At 35.8% G+C, this 19,244-nt stretch overlaps 2 protein-coding genes across 3 annotated transcripts; both read left to right on the forward strand.

Annotated features, from left to right (window-relative positions):
• Positions 1-520: 520 nt before the first annotated feature.
• On the forward strand, positions 521-8,978 carry LOC111811500 (zinc finger CCCH domain-containing protein 37). The gene is made up of 12 exons (XM_023698381.1): positions 521-1,097; positions 2,009-2,256; positions 4,694-4,753; positions 4,871-4,948; positions 5,048-5,107; positions 5,208-5,426; positions 5,639-5,676; positions 5,763-5,809; positions 5,896-6,008; positions 6,580-6,633; positions 8,035-8,166; positions 8,636-8,978. The coding sequence occupies exons 1-12, from the start codon at positions 740-742 to the stop codon at positions 8,795-8,797; spliced, it is 1,569 nt and encodes a 522-aa protein (XP_023554149.1). The 5' UTR covers positions 521-739; the 3' UTR covers positions 8,798-8,978.
• A 431-nt stretch (positions 8,979-9,409) lies between these two features.
• Positions 9,410-19,173, forward strand: LOC111811417 (uncharacterized protein At5g08430). Of its 2 annotated transcripts, XM_023698255.1 has the most exons (8): positions 9,413-9,594; positions 9,786-10,210; positions 10,468-10,580; positions 14,658-14,717; positions 16,010-16,060; positions 16,564-16,634; positions 18,185-18,483; positions 18,658-19,173. In XM_023698255.1, exons 2-8 carry the CDS (start codon positions 9,865-9,867, stop codon positions 19,044-19,046), a joined length of 1,329 nt encoding a protein of 442 aa, XP_023554023.1. In that variant the 5' UTR covers positions 9,413-9,594; positions 9,786-9,864; the 3' UTR covers positions 19,047-19,173. The 2 variants fall into 2 exon arrangements, with proteins under 2 accessions (XP_023554021.1, XP_023554023.1); XM_023698253.1 differs by having other exon boundaries at positions 9,410-10,210.
• Positions 19,174-19,244: the final 71 nt, after the last annotated feature.

A 19,244-nucleotide genomic window follows, 5' to 3' on the forward strand; every position in this document is an offset into this window, starting at 1 on the left:
GTGTTCATTGGAACATATAAATTAAAGACCATATAGTTATAGTTAGACAATTAACACCATATTCTTGAAGTTTGTAGATTTCAATTATGTCCTAGAGTTTTATTTTTACCCTCAAACTATAAATTTATTTCAAAAAAGATCTTAACTAGTCTTCCTAAGTCATGGTAGCTATTATTTATAATTTGAAATGCTCATGTGACATTGCTTACCATTCATAGAAAATCACTATTTATTAAAATTCATAGTTTTCAAAACCGTTTATAAGATGAACTTTGACACATTAACTACTATGCCAATTTGCATAGATAATGTCGTAAATGATAAACATCGGATTTTTACGCATCTTACTTGAATGTTCTTCATTTTTACTCTTTCCCCTCCCTTGTTTCATTGTTCCCATCTACCTCTTGACCTATACCGGGACATGTTGTCAAAATTGAGCAACGAGTAATTTGGCATAATTGATTTTATATGAAACCCGAACATGTTCTTTATCCTTGCCATCGGAATATTTCCCGTGATTTCGCGGTCAAAACCCCAAAAAGTCGGACAAAACAAATCCTTATTATAAGCGGTGAAAATAAAAAACGGATAAAAGAAAACCCATTTGGCGGTCAAAGTTGGAGCTCGGCCTGCGTCTCCGGCCGGACCAATCTTCACAATACGTATTCTTTAGGGTTTGCCACTCTGGTCTACTCCGGTGCTTCTTTCAGTTTCTTCAGCGTCTTGGATAAAAGAAATGGCTAATCAATTGCACGGTTACAGCTCTGTCTACGGCGCGGGACCTGCCACTTCAACTGCCACTGCCACTGCCACTACACCTCTTCCCGCCGCATACTCGTCTTCCCGCTCCCTCTCCGACATCGTCTCCGGCCGTTACCTCGTGTCAGACTCGCTGGCCTCCGGTTTCTCCATTAAGCACTCTTTTATTGATCGTGGTACCACCATGTATTCGACCCAGAATGAAGCCCTTAGGTTATCCGCCGCCGACATTGTCCCAAGAACGTCGCATTCGGTCTCTCAATTTTCTTGGCCGGGTTCTGATGCTGCTACTGCTCTGGACTCTGTTGTTTCTGGCATCCAACGTTCTTCTGACGGTAAGTTTTATTCGCTGTCTACTTGAATCTCTTGGAAAATCACTTTAGAAAATGACGTAAAATAATTAGTTGAGTACTTGGACATTAACTTAAAGTTTCACGAAAACGAGGCCGAATGAATTTGTTCACTTCTGCTTTCAGAAAACATCACCGATGGGATACTTTCATGTTTTGATTCTTTTTCCTGCTTTCGCATGACCACCAAATGGCATTCGTGATCATGGGGCTTTGGTTTGGCTTCAGTGCTTCCATTCGTGCTGTTCGCTGTCTTTTTCTTTATTATATATGGGTGTTTATGTATTTTGTTAATAGTATTTTTCTTGTTTTTCTTTTCTTGATGGAACTTTACATATGATTTGTGGCCTAAATTTCCATGATGTTCGAGTCGTTTTATTTTCTTCCATATCTTCGGTATATTGGACGAACATCAACCCAAACAATAGTTCAGTACCAAATTGGAGAAGATAGTAGTACTTATTCTCTTACTTTCTCTCTGTCATGGCTAGTTGGATTTCCATATGGTTTTCGTTGCAAAGTATTTTATATAGAAGCCATTTTCTTCTCTGGAGACTGGAACTATGGTGTTATAAGTCTCAAGTGATTCATGCACGCCCCCTATGTCGTATGCATAATTTTATGTATGGGGTTCGACGTAATGGTTTGTTTTCATCCTGCTGCTGTACAACTAAGTTGCACCATAACAGTATGAAGCAGCCTTAAATTGATAAGATCTATGTAACTTCATGCAGACTGTTTATTTTCCTGTATATATTTTGAAAATGTTATATTTTACATAATCTACTATATTTAATTTCTAAATCTATACAGCCGAGATAGTAGTGCTAGAAATACTTATATAGTAACGTACATGTTTGTCTTTCTTGTACATATTTGTCTATTATGTACAATAGTGCTCTACGATCAGACTGTTTTGGGTTCCTATAACACTTTGGGGCAAAGTGAAGCCTGGTATACTTCAAATTCTTTAGCCAAGCGTCCTAGATTTGAAAGTACAAGCAATTTGCATGTATATCCACAGAGGCCAGGAGAGAAGGACTGTGCCCACTATATGCTCACAAGAACCTGTAAATTTGGAGATAGCTGCAAGTTTGACCATCCTATTTGGGTTCCTGATGGTGGAATCCCAGATTGGAAAGAGGTGACTGTTTTCTGCTATCTTTCATACCTATAAAGATGAATTATGATCGACAAAGAAACAAATACTTTATAGGCATATACATTAAAGGGTTTATCACATATGCTTAAAATTAAGAGTGAGTGATCTGGGGTTTGGTGTTAGTAATTTGAATGATATCTTGATTTTGTGCTGTATTCGATGCCACCTTTTCTCTATGCTGTGTAGAAATATCATTTTTTTAAGCGGTTGATCTTTCCTTTTTGCTAGCTGAACTTATGATTTGGAAAAATATATTCATGTAAATTATGATGCAGTGCTAGCTTTCTATTCATTGAATTGATGTGGGGGCAATTCAGTAAATTGCATATTTAATTAATTCTTGAATTTGTAGTTCTTGAGTTGTATTTGGATAATTATTGGAAGCCATAATCCATGTACTTCTTTATGACTAGGAATACAGTTTAGGGGATTTTATTAGGTAGTCAGGTGTGATTAGCTTGAGTTTGAATTATTTTGAGATTTGGACTTACTACTCAGAAAATATAGATTTTTCATNAAAAAAAAAAAAAAAAAAAAAAAAAAAAAAAAAAAAAAAAAAAAAAATTGAAAGTTGAAGTTATTCATGCTTTATTTATTTTTTCCCTTCAATTGTCCTTTTCTATTATCTAAGGGATTCAACATTATCGATATAATGTGTGGTTTATCCATTCCTTTTATGTTCTTTCCTTTTGATATATATATACATATATATATATATAAATTGAAAGGAAACAATTTCATTGATGAATGGAGGAGTTAATAGGCTCTCAAACACCAAAAGATAAATTACATGAAGGACCTCTTAATAGAAATTTAAGAAGAAAGACTATAATTGTTAAACTGTCTAATATTTATATTCGACTTCTTATAGTTATACCTCCCTCATTGTAAATTAGGAAGGTTTTTTTATAAACACCATGGATGATGCATCCCTTTTGTAAATTTTAATCATCAATGAAATTGTCTCTTTTCAAAAAGAAAGAAAAAAAAAAAATCTTGGACACTCCAAAATTTGACACGTATTGCACATTTCAACACGCCAATGTTGAGTATGTATTGGACACTGACACTCTTAATGCTTGTTGAACACGTATTGAACACTTATTAGCACAATAGATGTGTTAGATAGTAGTTGTACAAAATCAATGTTATTCTATCATTTGTTAGAAAAATATTGAACACTTGACTTTAAATAAATTTTGAAAGTGAATTGCTAACTTATTTATTTAAGCATATAAATTCGTAAACTTATTGTCTTTGAATTTTCTTCTGGTATAAAAGTGATGTATATTCAAAAATGTATATTTTAACATGTGTGCCCTTGTCATATTTATGTTCTAGAATTTTAAAAATTGACATGTCACCATTTTCGTGTCGTGTCGTATCTGTGTCTTGGATCCACATCGTGTTTCTTAGCTTTTCAAGATATCCGAACAACTGACAAAAAGAAGCCTAAAATCCTTCAATTAAACAAAGAAAACTGAGAAGCATGAAGAAACAAGACTACGAAATTCTTTGAGAGCTTGCTAACGGAAACTGAACTAAAGGAACTGTTAGGAACCATTGGAAGGCTATTTTATCTATGTTATTCTTCTTTTCTAAGTTTTGAATCTTTGTTATCGGGGATGACTCAGTTACTGGTTTTAGGCTGGATTGTGGGATCCCATAACCTTTATTAAAGTTTGCTTCAGTGATTTCTATCGTCTTGTAGTTGGGACAATGTGTCGTACATCTTTAGCGTCTTTGCGCTCTGCCCAATTACGTATTTCCAACTTTTATTTTTCTATGTTTTGCTGAATGAGTTTCAAAGACGTATATGTGGACTCCCAATACTTATAGGGCGTTTTCATGAAACTCCAATCTTTTATCCATTTCACACCCTCATGTCCCTCGTTCTTTCTCTTAATTGCGAAAGGTTAGGATCTCCAAATCCTCTACGTTTATCTAGTTAGGGGTTCATTGGTATGTCATATGTAAATGTGCTTAGGGTATTTGGATCATGCTTCATGGGGTTGCCATTTTGCGCACTTGATATGGGATAGAGGTGCACAATAGATCTTATCCTTCGATGATGGAGGTGCTGTTTCAAACTGTTTTTGGGGCGAGGGGGGTCTTTTTGATATGCAGCTTTCTTTTCTATTTTGTGGAATATCTAGCTTTAGAGGAATTGAAGAATTTTTGGATGGCTTGAACACCTAGTTAGGTTTCTGCATGGGCCACCATTTTGGTGCCAAGTTAGGTCCTTTGCCAAGAATGAATTGAGTTGCATAATTGTTCCTAATAATAGATATGGTTAACGTTTCTAAGTATCTGTTTTCCAAATTCTTTTGCGCTTGTAGTCTTAAGGTAGCTTGTGCTTCTAATACCATTTTATATTGCTTTCTCCAATGGCTGTTTATCTCATCTATAATTTATTTAGGTCCCACAAATAACTAGTAGTGAAGATCTCCCAGAAAGACTTGGGGAGCCAGATTGTCCAGTGAGTTCTATTTTAAATATTTTATCCTTCACATCTTTTTATTTATTTATTTATTTATTTGAAGTAATATGCACTTATATTTCTTGCATTACTTCACGACCTTTTTGATTCCTGCAGTACTTTTTGAAAACTCAACGATGTAAATTTGGTTCAAGGTGCAAGTTCAATCACCCTAGAGATACGTCTGAATCTGTGGTAAGTTGTATGAACCTGATGTCTTCAAGCTTTATTCTTGTTTTGGGTACCTTTTTTTTTTTCCTTTGTTGATATGTATTATGTTTTTACTATTTTCAGGGTGCTGAAAAATCTGATGTTTCGTCCTTACCTGAGAGACCATCTGAGCCACTGTGTGCAGTAATATACACGTACACACACAGGCACACACATGTTCTTTACTAATATTTTAGGCGTACAAGTCGGGTATAGACATATTGTTTGATTTCTTCCCCTGCAGTTCTATGTTAAGACCGGAAATTGCAAATTTCGTGTTAACTGCAAGTTCCATCACCCAAAAGATATCCAAATTTTATCTGGGGAAGTTAATGGAAATAGCGAACAAACTTTGATGGAAGCTAATACAGAAGGAAGAATTGGAGACTTCAAGCTTGTTAAGCCTCCTGTTTCATTTTCTCCGGCATTAATACACAATTCTAAAGGACTTCCAATTAGACCGGTAATAAATTGGATTACAATTGTAGAAGTTTAAATATTTATTTTCTTGTATCCCAGAGGATGTCAGTATTTTTAATACTCTATTTCTTTTGTGTTGCCAGTTACTTCTCTTTCTGGAATTATGGTTCAAGTCTTAATGGAAAATTCCAGTCTTAATAAATTGTTTTGCATTAGACAAGATCTAAATTTTACCAAACAACTTTCTTGTAACAGGGTGAAGTGGATTGTCCATTCTACTTGAAAACGGGCAGGTATATGAGCACTTACAACTTATTTATGATAGTTCTGCTTAAGAAAATAATGATGAGTCTTATGTTTATTGGTTGTTACGTATCAGTTGCAAGTATGGTACCACTTGCCGCTACAATCACCCTGACAGAAATGGTATGCGTGTAATGTTCTCATTTGCAGTTTTGAAACTTTGTAAGGTATGTAATGATCATTTAAAATATGCTTGGAATTTTTGGCAGCAATCAATCCATCTACTCCAGCAATGGTCTCAGCTGCTAATATGAATATTGGAATTTCTAATCCTTCTAATGCTATTTATCAAGCTGTTGATCCCAGATTGATTCAGCCACTGGTAAGTCCGTCTTAGTCTTGATGGGCAGTGTTGATTTTATGGCCTTTGGCATAGTTATCAACTTTCTACTCCAGCGGCCCCTTGTTTTTACTTCTAAAAATTCCCAATTTGATGGTTGTGTTGTCTGATGTCATTTGGCCTTAATTTTCTAGATTCGTGTTCTTGTTTTGATAGGCTAGTTTCTGCTTGGATCCTTTTTGGAGACATGTCTTTTGTTGGCTTTTTGGTTGGTCCGGTTGTGTTCATTCATTTTTCTCAATGAAAAATCTAGTTTTTCAATTAGAAAGAAAGTTGATGTTCCATTAGGGTCTTATGCTAGCATTTTTTTCACTGCAAGTTCATTTGTTTATTGTTTGTTAATTAAACATGCATTTATGTGGTCAAGCCCTTGATTTCAGAGTAATGGTTTGATTTTAGTCTTTGAAATAGAGAAAATATTTGTCCCTTGTTTAAGAACGTAAGTATGCAATTTTTTAATACTAAGTTACTATAACATTCTGTTTGAACTATTGAAGTGTATGAATCCTCTTGTAGTGAATAACTAACTCAAACTATTTTTCTTATGTTCCAGTTGGGATCCAGCTCAAGTATTTACCCTCGAAGACCTGGGCAGATAGAATGTGACGTGAGTATCTCTTCGCATCCCTCCCCTTCCCCAATAGGATTTTGGAGTTATGATATGATGATAGTATGTTGATGGCTGTCCCCCTCTCCTGATAGGTTCTTTAGGGAATCATGATGTTATGTTAGTATGAATCTCGAGGTGTTTACTATCCTTTGTAATTTTGGATTGTAGTTCGCTCTCTAATAAATAGAGGTCTCTTCCATTTATTTTAGACCAATTTGACTCATACTAAAGATTGGGGTTGAGACTTTTTGGAGGAAACTCTCCTTGGTCACTCTTAGGCTACACCAATTTGGTATCTGAGCCACTGCTCAGGCCAAAGTTGATTGTCGCCAATGGAAAATCAAGAAACTCTTGACAATGTCACTCTCAAGAGGGAGCACACCTAATTACAAGGGGGAAACTTTTAGAGAGAATTTTCAAGAGTTGTCCAAGAATGAAGTACTACAATGTTAGGAGTACATTCTAGGACAAAAGCTTCTCTCTCGAATATGGAACTCGAAAAAGAAGGCGGAAGCCTATTCAAGAACACAATTTCTGCATCAATCAACAAGAAACAGATGATTGAACGGAAGAGATTTGAGATATAATTTTTTACGGAACCAAACGGTTTTTTAGATGAGTTGGTGGTGAAATAATGCGGGATGTTTACGAGTGAGTTGTTCAATGAGAATCTGCAGGGACGACCACTGTGTTTATGTTCAGAACGAGGAGTGGATTGGACGGTAGGCTGTGATTAGAAGAGAAGATGAAGCAATGGAGAAAGAATGGAAAGAGAAATCATTTTCTTTTATTTTTGTAATTTGAAAATCCATATTAGCGTNAAAAAAAAAAAAAAAAAAAAAAAAAAAAAATTGCACCATATTAGCGTTAACAATATGACTACAATATTTGGTGCTGAAAATTTTCTTACTTAACGTCATTGCTTGGGGTCTTATGATTATTTTATATTTTAGTATCTGGATTGGGTGCATTTCCTTCGTATGTTTGTTCTTTCCATTGTATTTGTTGCTTTTTTAAATTTGATACTTCTCAATGTAATTTTTCAATTGAATGAAAAATCATCGTCTTTTTCAGGAAAAATATTACATTTTTTATATTTTAGTTTTCTTGTTTGACTTATTTATACTTCATATATATAGATTCTTGTTTCACTTGTTAACTCAAATTTGTTGATTCAACATTACGTATTATTAAAAGGCACTCAATGTCATAAAAAAAGTGCAAAAAAAAAAATGGCACTCAGGTAATTATTATTATTATTATTTTTCATTACTATACTTCGTATTTTATCTGTTACCAGGAGAAATGGCAGTTATTGGTGTTATTGTTATTAATTTTAGTTGTAAGTTTATTGTTTTGTTGATATGTTCTTTCGTTCCTAAATATTTATTTTTGTAGTATTATATGAAGACTGGGGACTGTAAATTTGGGGAACGATGCAAATTTCACCACCCTATTGATCGGTCAGCAGCAATGCAGGCTTCTCAACATAATGTGAAACTAACACTTGCTGGACTGCCTAGGAGGGAGGTATATATATCTAAATTAGCTGATTGTTTTTCTTATTTATTTTAAGAGAATTACATGTCAGTTTTATAAAAACAAGTTCTCTACTAGAATATTAGACAAAATCCTTTCATTGTCTCTTCTACGCCGTGGTGTTGTAAATGTTAATACAGTTATCCTCCTGATTTATTTGATAGTCTATGATTAAATTATTCTATGAAAATAATGCTTCCGAGTTATTGCCTCAGAAGCACTCTTTTGGAACACACTCGTGATTTTCTCCTTATAGGACGAGCTCTCTTCTCCTGTTATGGACATTTTTCACTGTTGTGTNAAAAAAAAAAAAAAAAAAAAAAAAAAAAAAAAAAAAAAAAAGAATGAACGAAAGGATTATTTATGTCTGAAAGTTATTTACCTGTTGAGTCATCTTATCTGGTTGAGATTATTTTATATGTAAACCAAGAGTATCTGAAATAATCCTTTTACTTGACAGGATGCCATAATTTGTCCATATTATCTCAAAACTGGTACCTGCAAGTATGGGTCTACTTGCAAATTTGACCACCCACCTCCTGGAGAAGTGATGGCAATGGTAGCAGTACAACTTGTTCCAGGAAAAGAAGGTGAAGAACGGATAGATGAACCAACCAGTTGATGAACAGAAGTATAATGTTGTCTTTCACAACCATTGTAGCTTGTTTAAATAAACTGAAGTTGTGATTTCATAGTCAGTCCTGCATCAAATTTATTCCTTGTATTTGACAGACCAATACTTGTTATTCCCTCCCTCTACCCTTCCGTAATATCAATGCGTGAATGTTTTGTTGGTTGTCTCATATCTTGTTTCTTTACCCTTTTGTTTCATAATCTAAGGTTGGGAGATTCTTCTCAGCCTAAAACACCTTGAAAGAAATAAGCCCCTCAATGGATCATTTGAGGGACCTAATCACATTTGGTAATTACACAAAATTTTAAAATATTTATAAAACAACGACTTAATTTTAGGATTGACGGGAACAAATCTATAAGTTGATTTTTTTTTTAAATCTTTAAATATAATTTTAATGTTTTAACACAACAAAAGTATAAAAAATAAAAAATAAAAAATAAAAAATAAAAATAAAAATAAATAAATACACATTAATTAACTCCTCGTATCTGGTTAAATAATTTGAGACTAAACACTCCATTGTCTCAAATGCCCCTAATGGTTTCAAGTTTTATTATTAAAAAAAACAAAAAAAAACCCAAATATATGCGACTGAATTGTCAACGAAGTATTTCGTGTATACATTCGACAGAACCGGTGGGGTTCCATTGTTGTTTATGGAGAAGCTTGGAAGCTCCGCTGTCCTTGGGCGGGGATCAGTTTCTCTCTAGAATGACGAAGCTATCAACTATATAGGATGAAGAATGGATTCGCTCGAGTGGATCGAAAGTAGTAGACAGCAGGTATGTACTCCTGTAAGAATGAAAAGGAAAATTAGATCCAAGAAATATGAATTCGTTGGTTGGGGATCAAGACCACTTATTGAATTTCTTGAATCAATTGGTAAGGATACCAAAGAGAAGATTTCTCGACACGACGTTACCTCTCTTGTAAATGAATATGTCAGTATTAACAACCTTCTTCATCCTTCTAGAAAGAAACGAATCGTTTGCGATGATAGGCTCCATTCCATTTTCGGAAGGAAAACAATTGGCCGTATTAAAATCCATGACATGCTAGAGCCGCACTTTGCGGAGAATCAAGATGAATCAGATGATGACTTTTCTTACAGCTCTGACGAGACGGAGAATCTTTTAAATACCCTCAAACGGGAGAATGGTAAAACCCCAGGAAGAAAGCTCAGTCAGAAGACGAGAGTGCTGGTGAACCCAAATACTTCTTTTGCTGCCATGGTTCCTGGAAATATTAATCTTGTCTACTTGAGAAAGAGTTTAGTAGAGGATCTGGTTAAAGATCATGAAACCTTTGAGAGCAAGTTGATTGGTAGCTTTGTCAGGATTAGATCTGATCCCCATGACTATCTTCAGAAAAATACTCATCAGCTTGTGCAAGTTACAGGTAACCAACCTATCCTTTTTTATTCACGAGCAGGGAATACGCTAGCTAGAATAATTTATCTCTACAAGTATAAACTTCGTTGTAATCTTGTATACGTTTTATTTATATTCTTCATGGAGATAACTGCAAATTGTTGTTATGAAAACCATTGAAAGAATGTTACCGGAGTTAAATAGGTCCTACTATGTTGCTTACCGTCCAACCATATGTCATCTCAGATAATTAATTCAGTGATCTTATTTTTTGACCTTCTTTAGGGGTGAAGAAAGTTTCTATACCTGGTGATTTGGGTACAAGATTCCTTCTTCATGTTTCCAATGTGATGAAAGACGTCAGTATTTGCATGCTTTCAGATGAAAAGTTTTCTGAGGTAATTTCTCCACTGTCATTATTATTATTATTATAGATCAATATACTTCTTTTTTCCTTCAGTGTAATATAGAGTATGTATGGATTATACAGTGTAAACAAAACGATAAGATATTATTCTTCATAGAAGAAAAAGACTGTAAGAATTTGTATTGCTGACTAAAAATGATAGAATTTAAATGATCGTGATGTAAGAGGCTTTTGAGATTTTTAAACTTTTCTTGGGGTCTTTAGACCATTCTTTAGTTTTCTTATTCGTTCTTGTCATTCTTTCCATAGCTTGTTCTGCATTTACCTTTTACCCGTATAAGTGAAGCTTGTTTACCAAGAGTTTGATATGCTTTAGTTACGGGCTCTTTGAGGCTATAAACAACTGTCTTTTAGGTTGTAAGGGTATTTTGTTAAAATAAAATTCAAGAACTCTCCTTGAATTACTTTAGTTTGGTATCGAAGCCCCCATAAAATGGACATCCCATGGCTGGAAAGAAGGCTGCCAGCTACCTCGGAGTTGACAAAGATCAATCTGGTTTAGAGTCTACATTCTACCCTTGCGCTATCCCTCTAACTTCAACTCAAGGCTTTCTGTCGGTTGAAGAAACCCTTGGAGGTACGCAACATGTAATTACTTCCATGGCGGTCCAACTAGAGAGAATCAAACTCAGATTGGGGCAATCATAGTTGAGATCATTAGTCAACTCCCATCAATCAATACAAGATCAAAGAAGGGTGATAGGAACCTTAGTCAACTCCATCTTTGAGTTTTAATGTTACTAACTTAACCTTCCTGAAAAGAAGGTTAAGTTAGTAACATTAAAACTCAAAGATGGAGAAGATGGAGCGTCCGCGTAGTGGGACCAACTCCCCAAGTCCAAAACAATAGGCGAGGTTTCAGGAAGAGAACTATCAAGACTTGACCAATAATGTTGAAGATCCTAAAAGAAAACTTCTTGTCAAATAACTACGAACATATCCTTTTTAATCAATATCATCACTGCAAGCAAGTGTCAAGAACGGTGGGAGATCATACCAAAGAATTCAACTGCCTAGGTGTTTGTTGTCACGGTCATGCTTGTCCAAGGTGTGTTGCCTATGACTGCATGCCCGTTCCAAATCCCTTTTACATGCTTTCATCTTAAATAAGCCTTTACTACTTCATGTTGTGTCCATACGGGGTGTATGATTGGTCTCCAAAATCATGACTACTCCCGCTAGGGCTAAAATGTCCCAAAATCATGTCTACGAGCATACACCGACATTGTCCACAAAGTTCAAATTTCTCACGGCTGACTTGTTCGTTGGGTTAGAACAAGTGCCACACAATTGCTGTCTCGTTGCCGCAAGAGTGCAATTGTGACAAGTGGTATCAGAGCCAAGTCGGCTCCTTGGAAAGTAGTACACAACCATGTTAGCTGCAAAACAACTTGACAAGTCACAGACTGATTGATTAGCTGAAATCGAAGAATAGTTACTCTGCATGAGTGAAGTTCTTGATGGAATGGGGCTTTTGGAATCTCACATGACTGAGATTGCCGCTAAAGTTGACAGGATCGATGAGATGGCAGGCCACCTTGAGGAAATGCCTGTTCGTGAATTAATGTCTAGCGTCGAGGCCCTAGAAGACAAGGCCACAACTTCTGGTGGCTTCGAGCATAGGGATAGCTCGACGGGCTTGGTTGCTCGAATGGAAGAACGCATCGAGGGCTTAGACGATGCCCAACAAGCGATCGTTAAGATGGTTTCAAATTTGTCTGAAGATTTGAGAGCAACCCTTGTAGTGGTCAGGGCTGAAGTGGCAGATCTAAGCGCCAAATTAAACCTCACCATGAGAGCGGTGGGGTACCAAACCCCAGCTTGGGGTGTAGTACAGTTTAACAAGATAAAGGTCCTGAAGCCCAAGCCCTTCTGTGGGTTCGAGATGACAAGACTCTAGAGAATTTTATCTTCGACCTCGAACAATACTTTTGAGCCACAAATATCGTGGCAGAAGAAGCGAAGGTCACGTTGGCAACAATGCATCTAACCGACGATGCTAAGTTGTGGTGGAGGTCCAAGTACATGGACATTCAAGAGGGTTGATGTACCGTGGACACTCAGGATAGCTTGAAACAAGAACTCTGCTCACAGTTCTTCCTAGAGAATGTCGAGATAATCGCAAGAAGGAAGTTAAAAGAGCTAAGGCATACTGGTAGTATCCGAGACTACGTTAAGCAGTTTTCTAGGCTTATGTTAGATATTCGTGATATGTGTGAGATAAACAAAGTCTTCAGTTTTATTGAGGGGTTGAAGCTGTGGACGAAAATCAAGCTTTACGAACACAGAGTTCAAGACCTTTCCACGGCCTATGCTATCGCTGAACGATTATTCAATCTTAGTATCGATCAACCCCAAGAGATAGGGTGGAGCAGGAGTCCGCAAGTGATGGAAAAATGAAGGGCCGGTCAGAATCGTCGGCCACAACAATTTCAAGATGTAGAGAGAGTTTTGATCAAATTGAGGTTAGATCACCCCAAGGTCAAAACAACAAGAATAAAAAATTGGTGCGAAAATATTATGGACCAGTCAAAGTTATCCACAAGGTCAGAAAAGCATCATATAGGATCCAATTGCTCCTATGGATGCAGACTAGCCCTGTTGTCCACGTTAGTAACTTGAAATGTTACTATCTTGAATAAGAAGACGTCAAGCAGAAAGAGGTGACACATCCTCACACAAAGAAGAAAATTTTCAAGCGAAGAAAGTAGGAGAGACGCCGACAGAGAAGACGCCAACAGTCAACGAACTGAGAAGTGGTTTTCAACAGTTCCTTGTAGATTGGAAAAGACTCCTCATTGCTGAGATCTGCTGGTAGCGCGTCGAGGGACATAAAGTCAGCCTCAACCTACATCATTAAGTTCGCGAAGAGTCAGTTGATAGAGACGTCAACCAATTAAGTGGGAGAGGATGTTACGGTCATGTTTGTCCAAGGTGTGTTGCTTATGGCCGCATGTCGGATATCTTGATCATGCTTGTCTAGAACGTGTTGTCCATGGCAGCATGCCCGTTCCAAACCCCTTTGACATGCTTTCATCTTAGATGAACTCTTACTATTTCATGTTGCGTCAATACGGGGTGTATGACCGGTCACCAAAATCATTTCTACACCCGCGAGGGCTAAAATGCCCCAAAATGTACTATAGTGGGATGCGATTAGTCGTCAATTCTTCCTACTCTGAGTTATATGCTATTTAAATTGTGGTGTTTCTTTCTTGGTTATAGTCATATAATGTTGCTTTCTTCAATTTGTTCAAATTGTTTTCAAATGTATTTCCTCGCTAACGTTTTCTAAAACATTTCTCGCAAACATGACTCGAGGCTCAAGCATACACCGACATTGTCCGCGAAGTTCGAGTTTCTCATAGTTGACTTGTTCCTTGGGTTAGAACTAGTGCCGTACAATCGTTTTTCTGCTGCCGCAAGAGTGCGATTGTGACACTTGGCTCAACCTCAACCTCAAGCTTGCTGAAAGAGAATGGTAACTAATCACTTGAAATATCTCTGGACTAACGCAAGATATCTAAGAAAAGGTGGAATTCCAACCTTTAGTACGATTTACAGAGGCTGTATAATGGTCAAAAAAGATTGAAGAGCAATTGGATAAGAGAAAAAACCGCCAAAAAAGAAAATAATGGGAGGCAGTTAACGCATCTTAGACGTTTTCCTTTGCTTTCTCTTTCCTTAAGTCTACTGTTTGTAAGGTTTTTTATACATCATTTATACCTACCTAATAATAATAAATTACTGTTTCCTTTAGGAAAAAGTTGTTGCCCCTCGGTGTTAATTCTAGATTTTCTTTATTGAACAGGGTAGAATAACCCATCTATCTACTGTATATTAAATTGTCCCTACACGCATTGTAACTGAGAATCAGTGTTTCAACTTATTTATCATCAGAGGCTTTTTTCTCCTCCAAGCCAAAATTTACCCTTTATGTTTAATTGAAATGTTTTGGATAGGCATCTACTTGTACTTGTATGTGTTGCTTAGGAGTTATCCTATTATGATTATTACTGGAAGTTTAATTGCCATTGCTATGTTGCAGGAGGAATGCAAAGATCTGGATCTGAGAGTAAAAAGTGGTTTGGTTAAGAGATTAACTATTGTAAGTTTTTCTTTTGTCGCTCAGATGGTCCTTTGTTTCTCTAAATTGACAAAATTAGTTCTTTATTGCTAATTTCAATATGATAATTCGTGGAATTCCATTAAATAAGAAAAGTAGTGAATTTATCTTTATTGTTACCTAACATCTAAGAATTTATTTAGATTTAAGATTTATTGTTACGGATTTATTTGGATTTACTATTACCTAATATCTATGGATTTAGTTAGCCTTTTTGTATTATAAAAGACACATGTACCTAAAAAAAATTAAATAGGAAGAATAGCAAGATAATTTGCAATATGGTACCAGTGCTTTTCTATTCGGGAAAATCTGATTATAACCAAAACCCTTATCAGTATGTGAATCCTTTATCATTGACAATCATCCATCGTGATCAATTTTCTTTTGGAGCCTTCATAGCTGCCGTTAAGTTTCATTTGGAGCCTTAATTGCTGCCATCACCGAGATCAATTTTCGTAAGTGAGAGTCTTCAGGGGTATTTTGTATAATTTAATCAAAGATTAACTCCCCCAATCAAGGGTATTTTGTATAATTTAACTAAAGATTAACTCCCCGAATCATAATGAAGAATTTATGATGTTTTCTTCAAACATGACTTATTCATGAACACATTTTTTCACAAGCTTTTAATAATAAAAATAAAAATAAAACGGGAAGGGACATAAAAGACCAGCCCTATAGAAGGAGTCCAATCCTTACTTACACAGGACCTCTCAAATTCTTGAAAGTTTCTACATTTCCTCTCCAGCCAGTTGCTCCACAAAACAACAAAACAAGAATGCCATTGGATTCTGACCTTATAACCAGGGAGGATTCAAAGGAACTTCCTCCATGCTATAAAAGTATTTGGTGATCCAGTTGAGCTATGATCAATTTCCTGACCAGACAATTTGAGGGAGTCTAAAAGCTAATGGTTATTACTATTGGAGAAGGATATGAGCAACTGATCATCTTTAGTGTAAAAGAAATGCATTTTTCTCAAATGGTGGGTGGCCTACTCGTGTTATTGATTCTGTCAAGCATTTTAAAATTTTTGCTACGTTTTCGAACTTATTACCAACAACTCTTGTACAACTTAAATTCTTGTCAAGGTCTACAACATGTGAACGATGTAAAAGCATTGATGTGTACTGTTAATATGAAGTTCTTCTCTATCTTCTTCTGGTTGCATTTATGGTTCCCAAATCTAGTGTGGAGAACCTCTTTATTTCTCTCTTACCAGTTGTAGATCATTTCTCCTATTTACATGTGCTCATTTTTCTTTTTGGTAGGCAGAGGTTCAACAAAAAGTTGAGGCCTTGCATGTGGATATTACCAAGCATGTACGTATGATGATAACTCCAAATTTTTTCATTGCTCAGAAGGCAGGCTGCCTTGCATTTTTCTTTAGTTTTATTCCCTCTAGCAGTTTTTGTTATTTAAAATTTTATTTATCAGTGAACTTTCAATATATCGAATGATATCAAAAGGTAGACGAGTATATATAACACAAAGTTATGAAGGTCAAAATAGTAATTAGCTTTCAGTCATGAAAAATTTATGGATGTTTATGTCAGAAGGCTACATTCAGATATTAAGTCTTGAAATGTGAAGAGTAGACTGCATATGGTTATTACTAAAGTCCATTAAATCGAAAGCACGCTATGGTATATATATGCATCTGTAGTGGTATGCAAAAGTTTGTTCATGCCAACCATCATGCTCATCTGATGGAGTATTTCGATTTCTTTACTGCGCTGAATTCATGCTCATCTGATGGGAAGGATTTGCACATCTTTGTTTTCGTGACTTGGTCTGTCAACTCAGTGCTATGTTTCTGTTTCAGTGGCTTTCGAGAGAAATTTCTTTGCTGCAAAACCTCATTGATCAAGCGAATGAAAAGGGGTGGCGCAAGGAATATCCTTTTGTAATTTCTTTTTATTGTATGTTGTGTTTGCTTGAGTAGGATATTTCTCATATATTTCATACGAATGTACAACTATTAAAGGAAGAAAGGAACTAAAACAGGTAATAACCTAACGGTAACAAGGAATATAAGGATGAAAGCGAAGCATGACAAAGAAGGAAACAATAATAGAAGAGATACAAAAAAAATTAACAACAACAAACTTCTGCACTGAAACAAGAATCTGAGAACTTTTCATTGATATAATGAAAATTATACATTTCATTACTGAGTCAAACTCACTTTAGCTAGCAGATGCGTCGTATTTACTGTATCACAAGTGTTATTTTTTTCAATTGCTGCTATAATTAGATAATTATTATTGTTGATCGATAGGAGAGATTTGTTGTTTATTGCTCCTGCTTCCTCACATTTGAGCTCGTCAAGCCAACTTATCAATAGTTTGCAATGGATGTTAATGCCTATTTCCTCTCTAATTCTCTAATATGAGCTTTCTTCTTTACTTTACATCAATTCCGTATCATAGCATGATCCCCTTTCTCCTCTCAATTGTATTTTCAGTCATGTTAAACTGCATTGTTTCTTTCTGCTCAAACAATCAATCATTTAAAATTCAAGAGTAGATCTTATTATATGAAGTTCTTCAGGAATCAAGCTTATACAATTTAACATTGTAGTAAATTATCTGTATCTAAAATAATTTTAGTTGGTTCTAATGGTGGTTATAACATGTGCACTTCCTTCCCATTGCCCCTCATTGAGTCGGTAGACAACATGTTTATATAATGAGAGCATGCCTCTTCTTATTATGTAATAGTCTCAATCTATTTTCTAATTTGCTGATTACAAAAATATGCCTGTATCAGCTATAGAACGTATGCAGTTCCTCCCCATTGCCTCTCTTTAGACAACATTTTTATACGATGAGAGAATGTCTTTTCTCATTATGTAATAGTCTCAACCTATTTTCTAGTAAGCTGATTACAAAAGTATGCATGTGCCAGCTATAGAACGTTGCTTCTTGATGGCTATATTTCTGTTTCTATTTTGAGCCACTTGATTGACCCAAACATGCATTTTCCCCACAGTGGCTTAAACAACGAAGCATGTTTTTTTTAATTTATTTACCCTGGTGAAGGCCATCTTTACTGGAAATGGGCAACTGTAAGAAATTTGAGAAATAACCGCAAGATTATTAGAAACTGCTTCCCAAAGTCCTGGAGCTATAGGCTATAGATCTCTAAGAGAATTGATTGGGTGAATGGGATTATCTTTTGAAGTTCAGTTCAATGATTTATTATTTTTAGAACCTGTAATTTGGAATTTTTATTGATACAACTTTGGAGCTTTTTTTTTTTCTTTTTTGCCCCTTCTTCTGGTATTGGTATATCATTATCATCATCCCAGATTGTGCTTATCATTAGATTAGCATGCTTCGAAAAAGACCACATTCAGTAGCTTCTAATCTTTGTGACTCTTGGAAGTAAGATTGCCTAAAAGGCTAAAACAAAACAAATGAGCCTTAACTGACTTGATGTACGCTTGACCAATATTTGGAGAAAAAGCTGCTCCTTCAGACTGCAGAAGAACAGTCGCGCATTTTTCGTGAGATTCCACAAGTGATTGCAGATGAACCAGAATTTCAAGGCATTTATGGTAGTGCAAATCAAGGAGATAATGTCACTAATGAAGGAGATGAAACCAAATTGCAGGTGAGAAGGGAGGTTTCAGATGATACAAATCAAGGAGAAATTGTATTTGGTTCAAACCCAAATGTTGATATTTATGTTGCAGAAAACCGAACTGCAGCTTCGATGTCCAACGTGGAAGAATTTGCAGGTTTGTCATCTTTATTTATGATTCGGCCTTAAATTTTGTGTGAAGGTTTTGATATCGCATCTAGTTGATATTGGAAGAGAAATTGTATTTGGTTCAAACCCAAATGTTGATATTGGAAGTACACTAGGTAGATGACATGTGAACTGATTGCTTTCTATTATGTTATTGTTGCAGAATGTAGACGAAGTGTTCTTGATGAAGAACAGCCCCCACAACCAGTAGAATCTACGTGTAATAGTAGCTTGAATGAGACAGAACTTATAAATGAGGTGGATAAAGGCTGGCTAGCGAATGAGCAGATTAAAGAATCTCGAGTGATAAATTTGAGCGACGACGACGAACTACCAAGGGGTGAAGAGCTTGATTGGAATAGCACACTAAGAAGCTTGATTTGGTATTATTTAGATCCTCAGGGGGACGTTCAAGGGCCCTTTTGTCTTGGGTCGTTGAAGAACTGGAAGGATGCCGACTATTTTCCTCCAGATTTCAAGGTGTGGAAGATGGGTCAGACTCAAGATCAAGCTGTTTTATTGAGCGACATTCTTTCCCACTTCCTTTCATAACTACTAATACTGCTACATTTTTATTTCAAATGGAAGCATTACATGGATGGGTTAGCTTCCTAACTGTCTTGATGCGTAACGTTTAATGGAACTGTGTTGAGGAAATCTTAAAATGTTTTTACATTTATTTCGTTGCTTCCTCATATTTAATTTCATATACATTATATTTCTTACTTTTTACATAATTTTATTTTTACA

This window comes from Cucurbita pepo, chromosome LG15 (assembly GCF_002806865.2).
Source record: "Cucurbita pepo subsp. pepo cultivar mu-cu-16 chromosome LG15, ASM280686v2, whole genome shotgun sequence".
NCBI classification, from domain to species: Eukaryota; Viridiplantae; Streptophyta; class Magnoliopsida; order Cucurbitales; family Cucurbitaceae; genus Cucurbita; species Cucurbita pepo.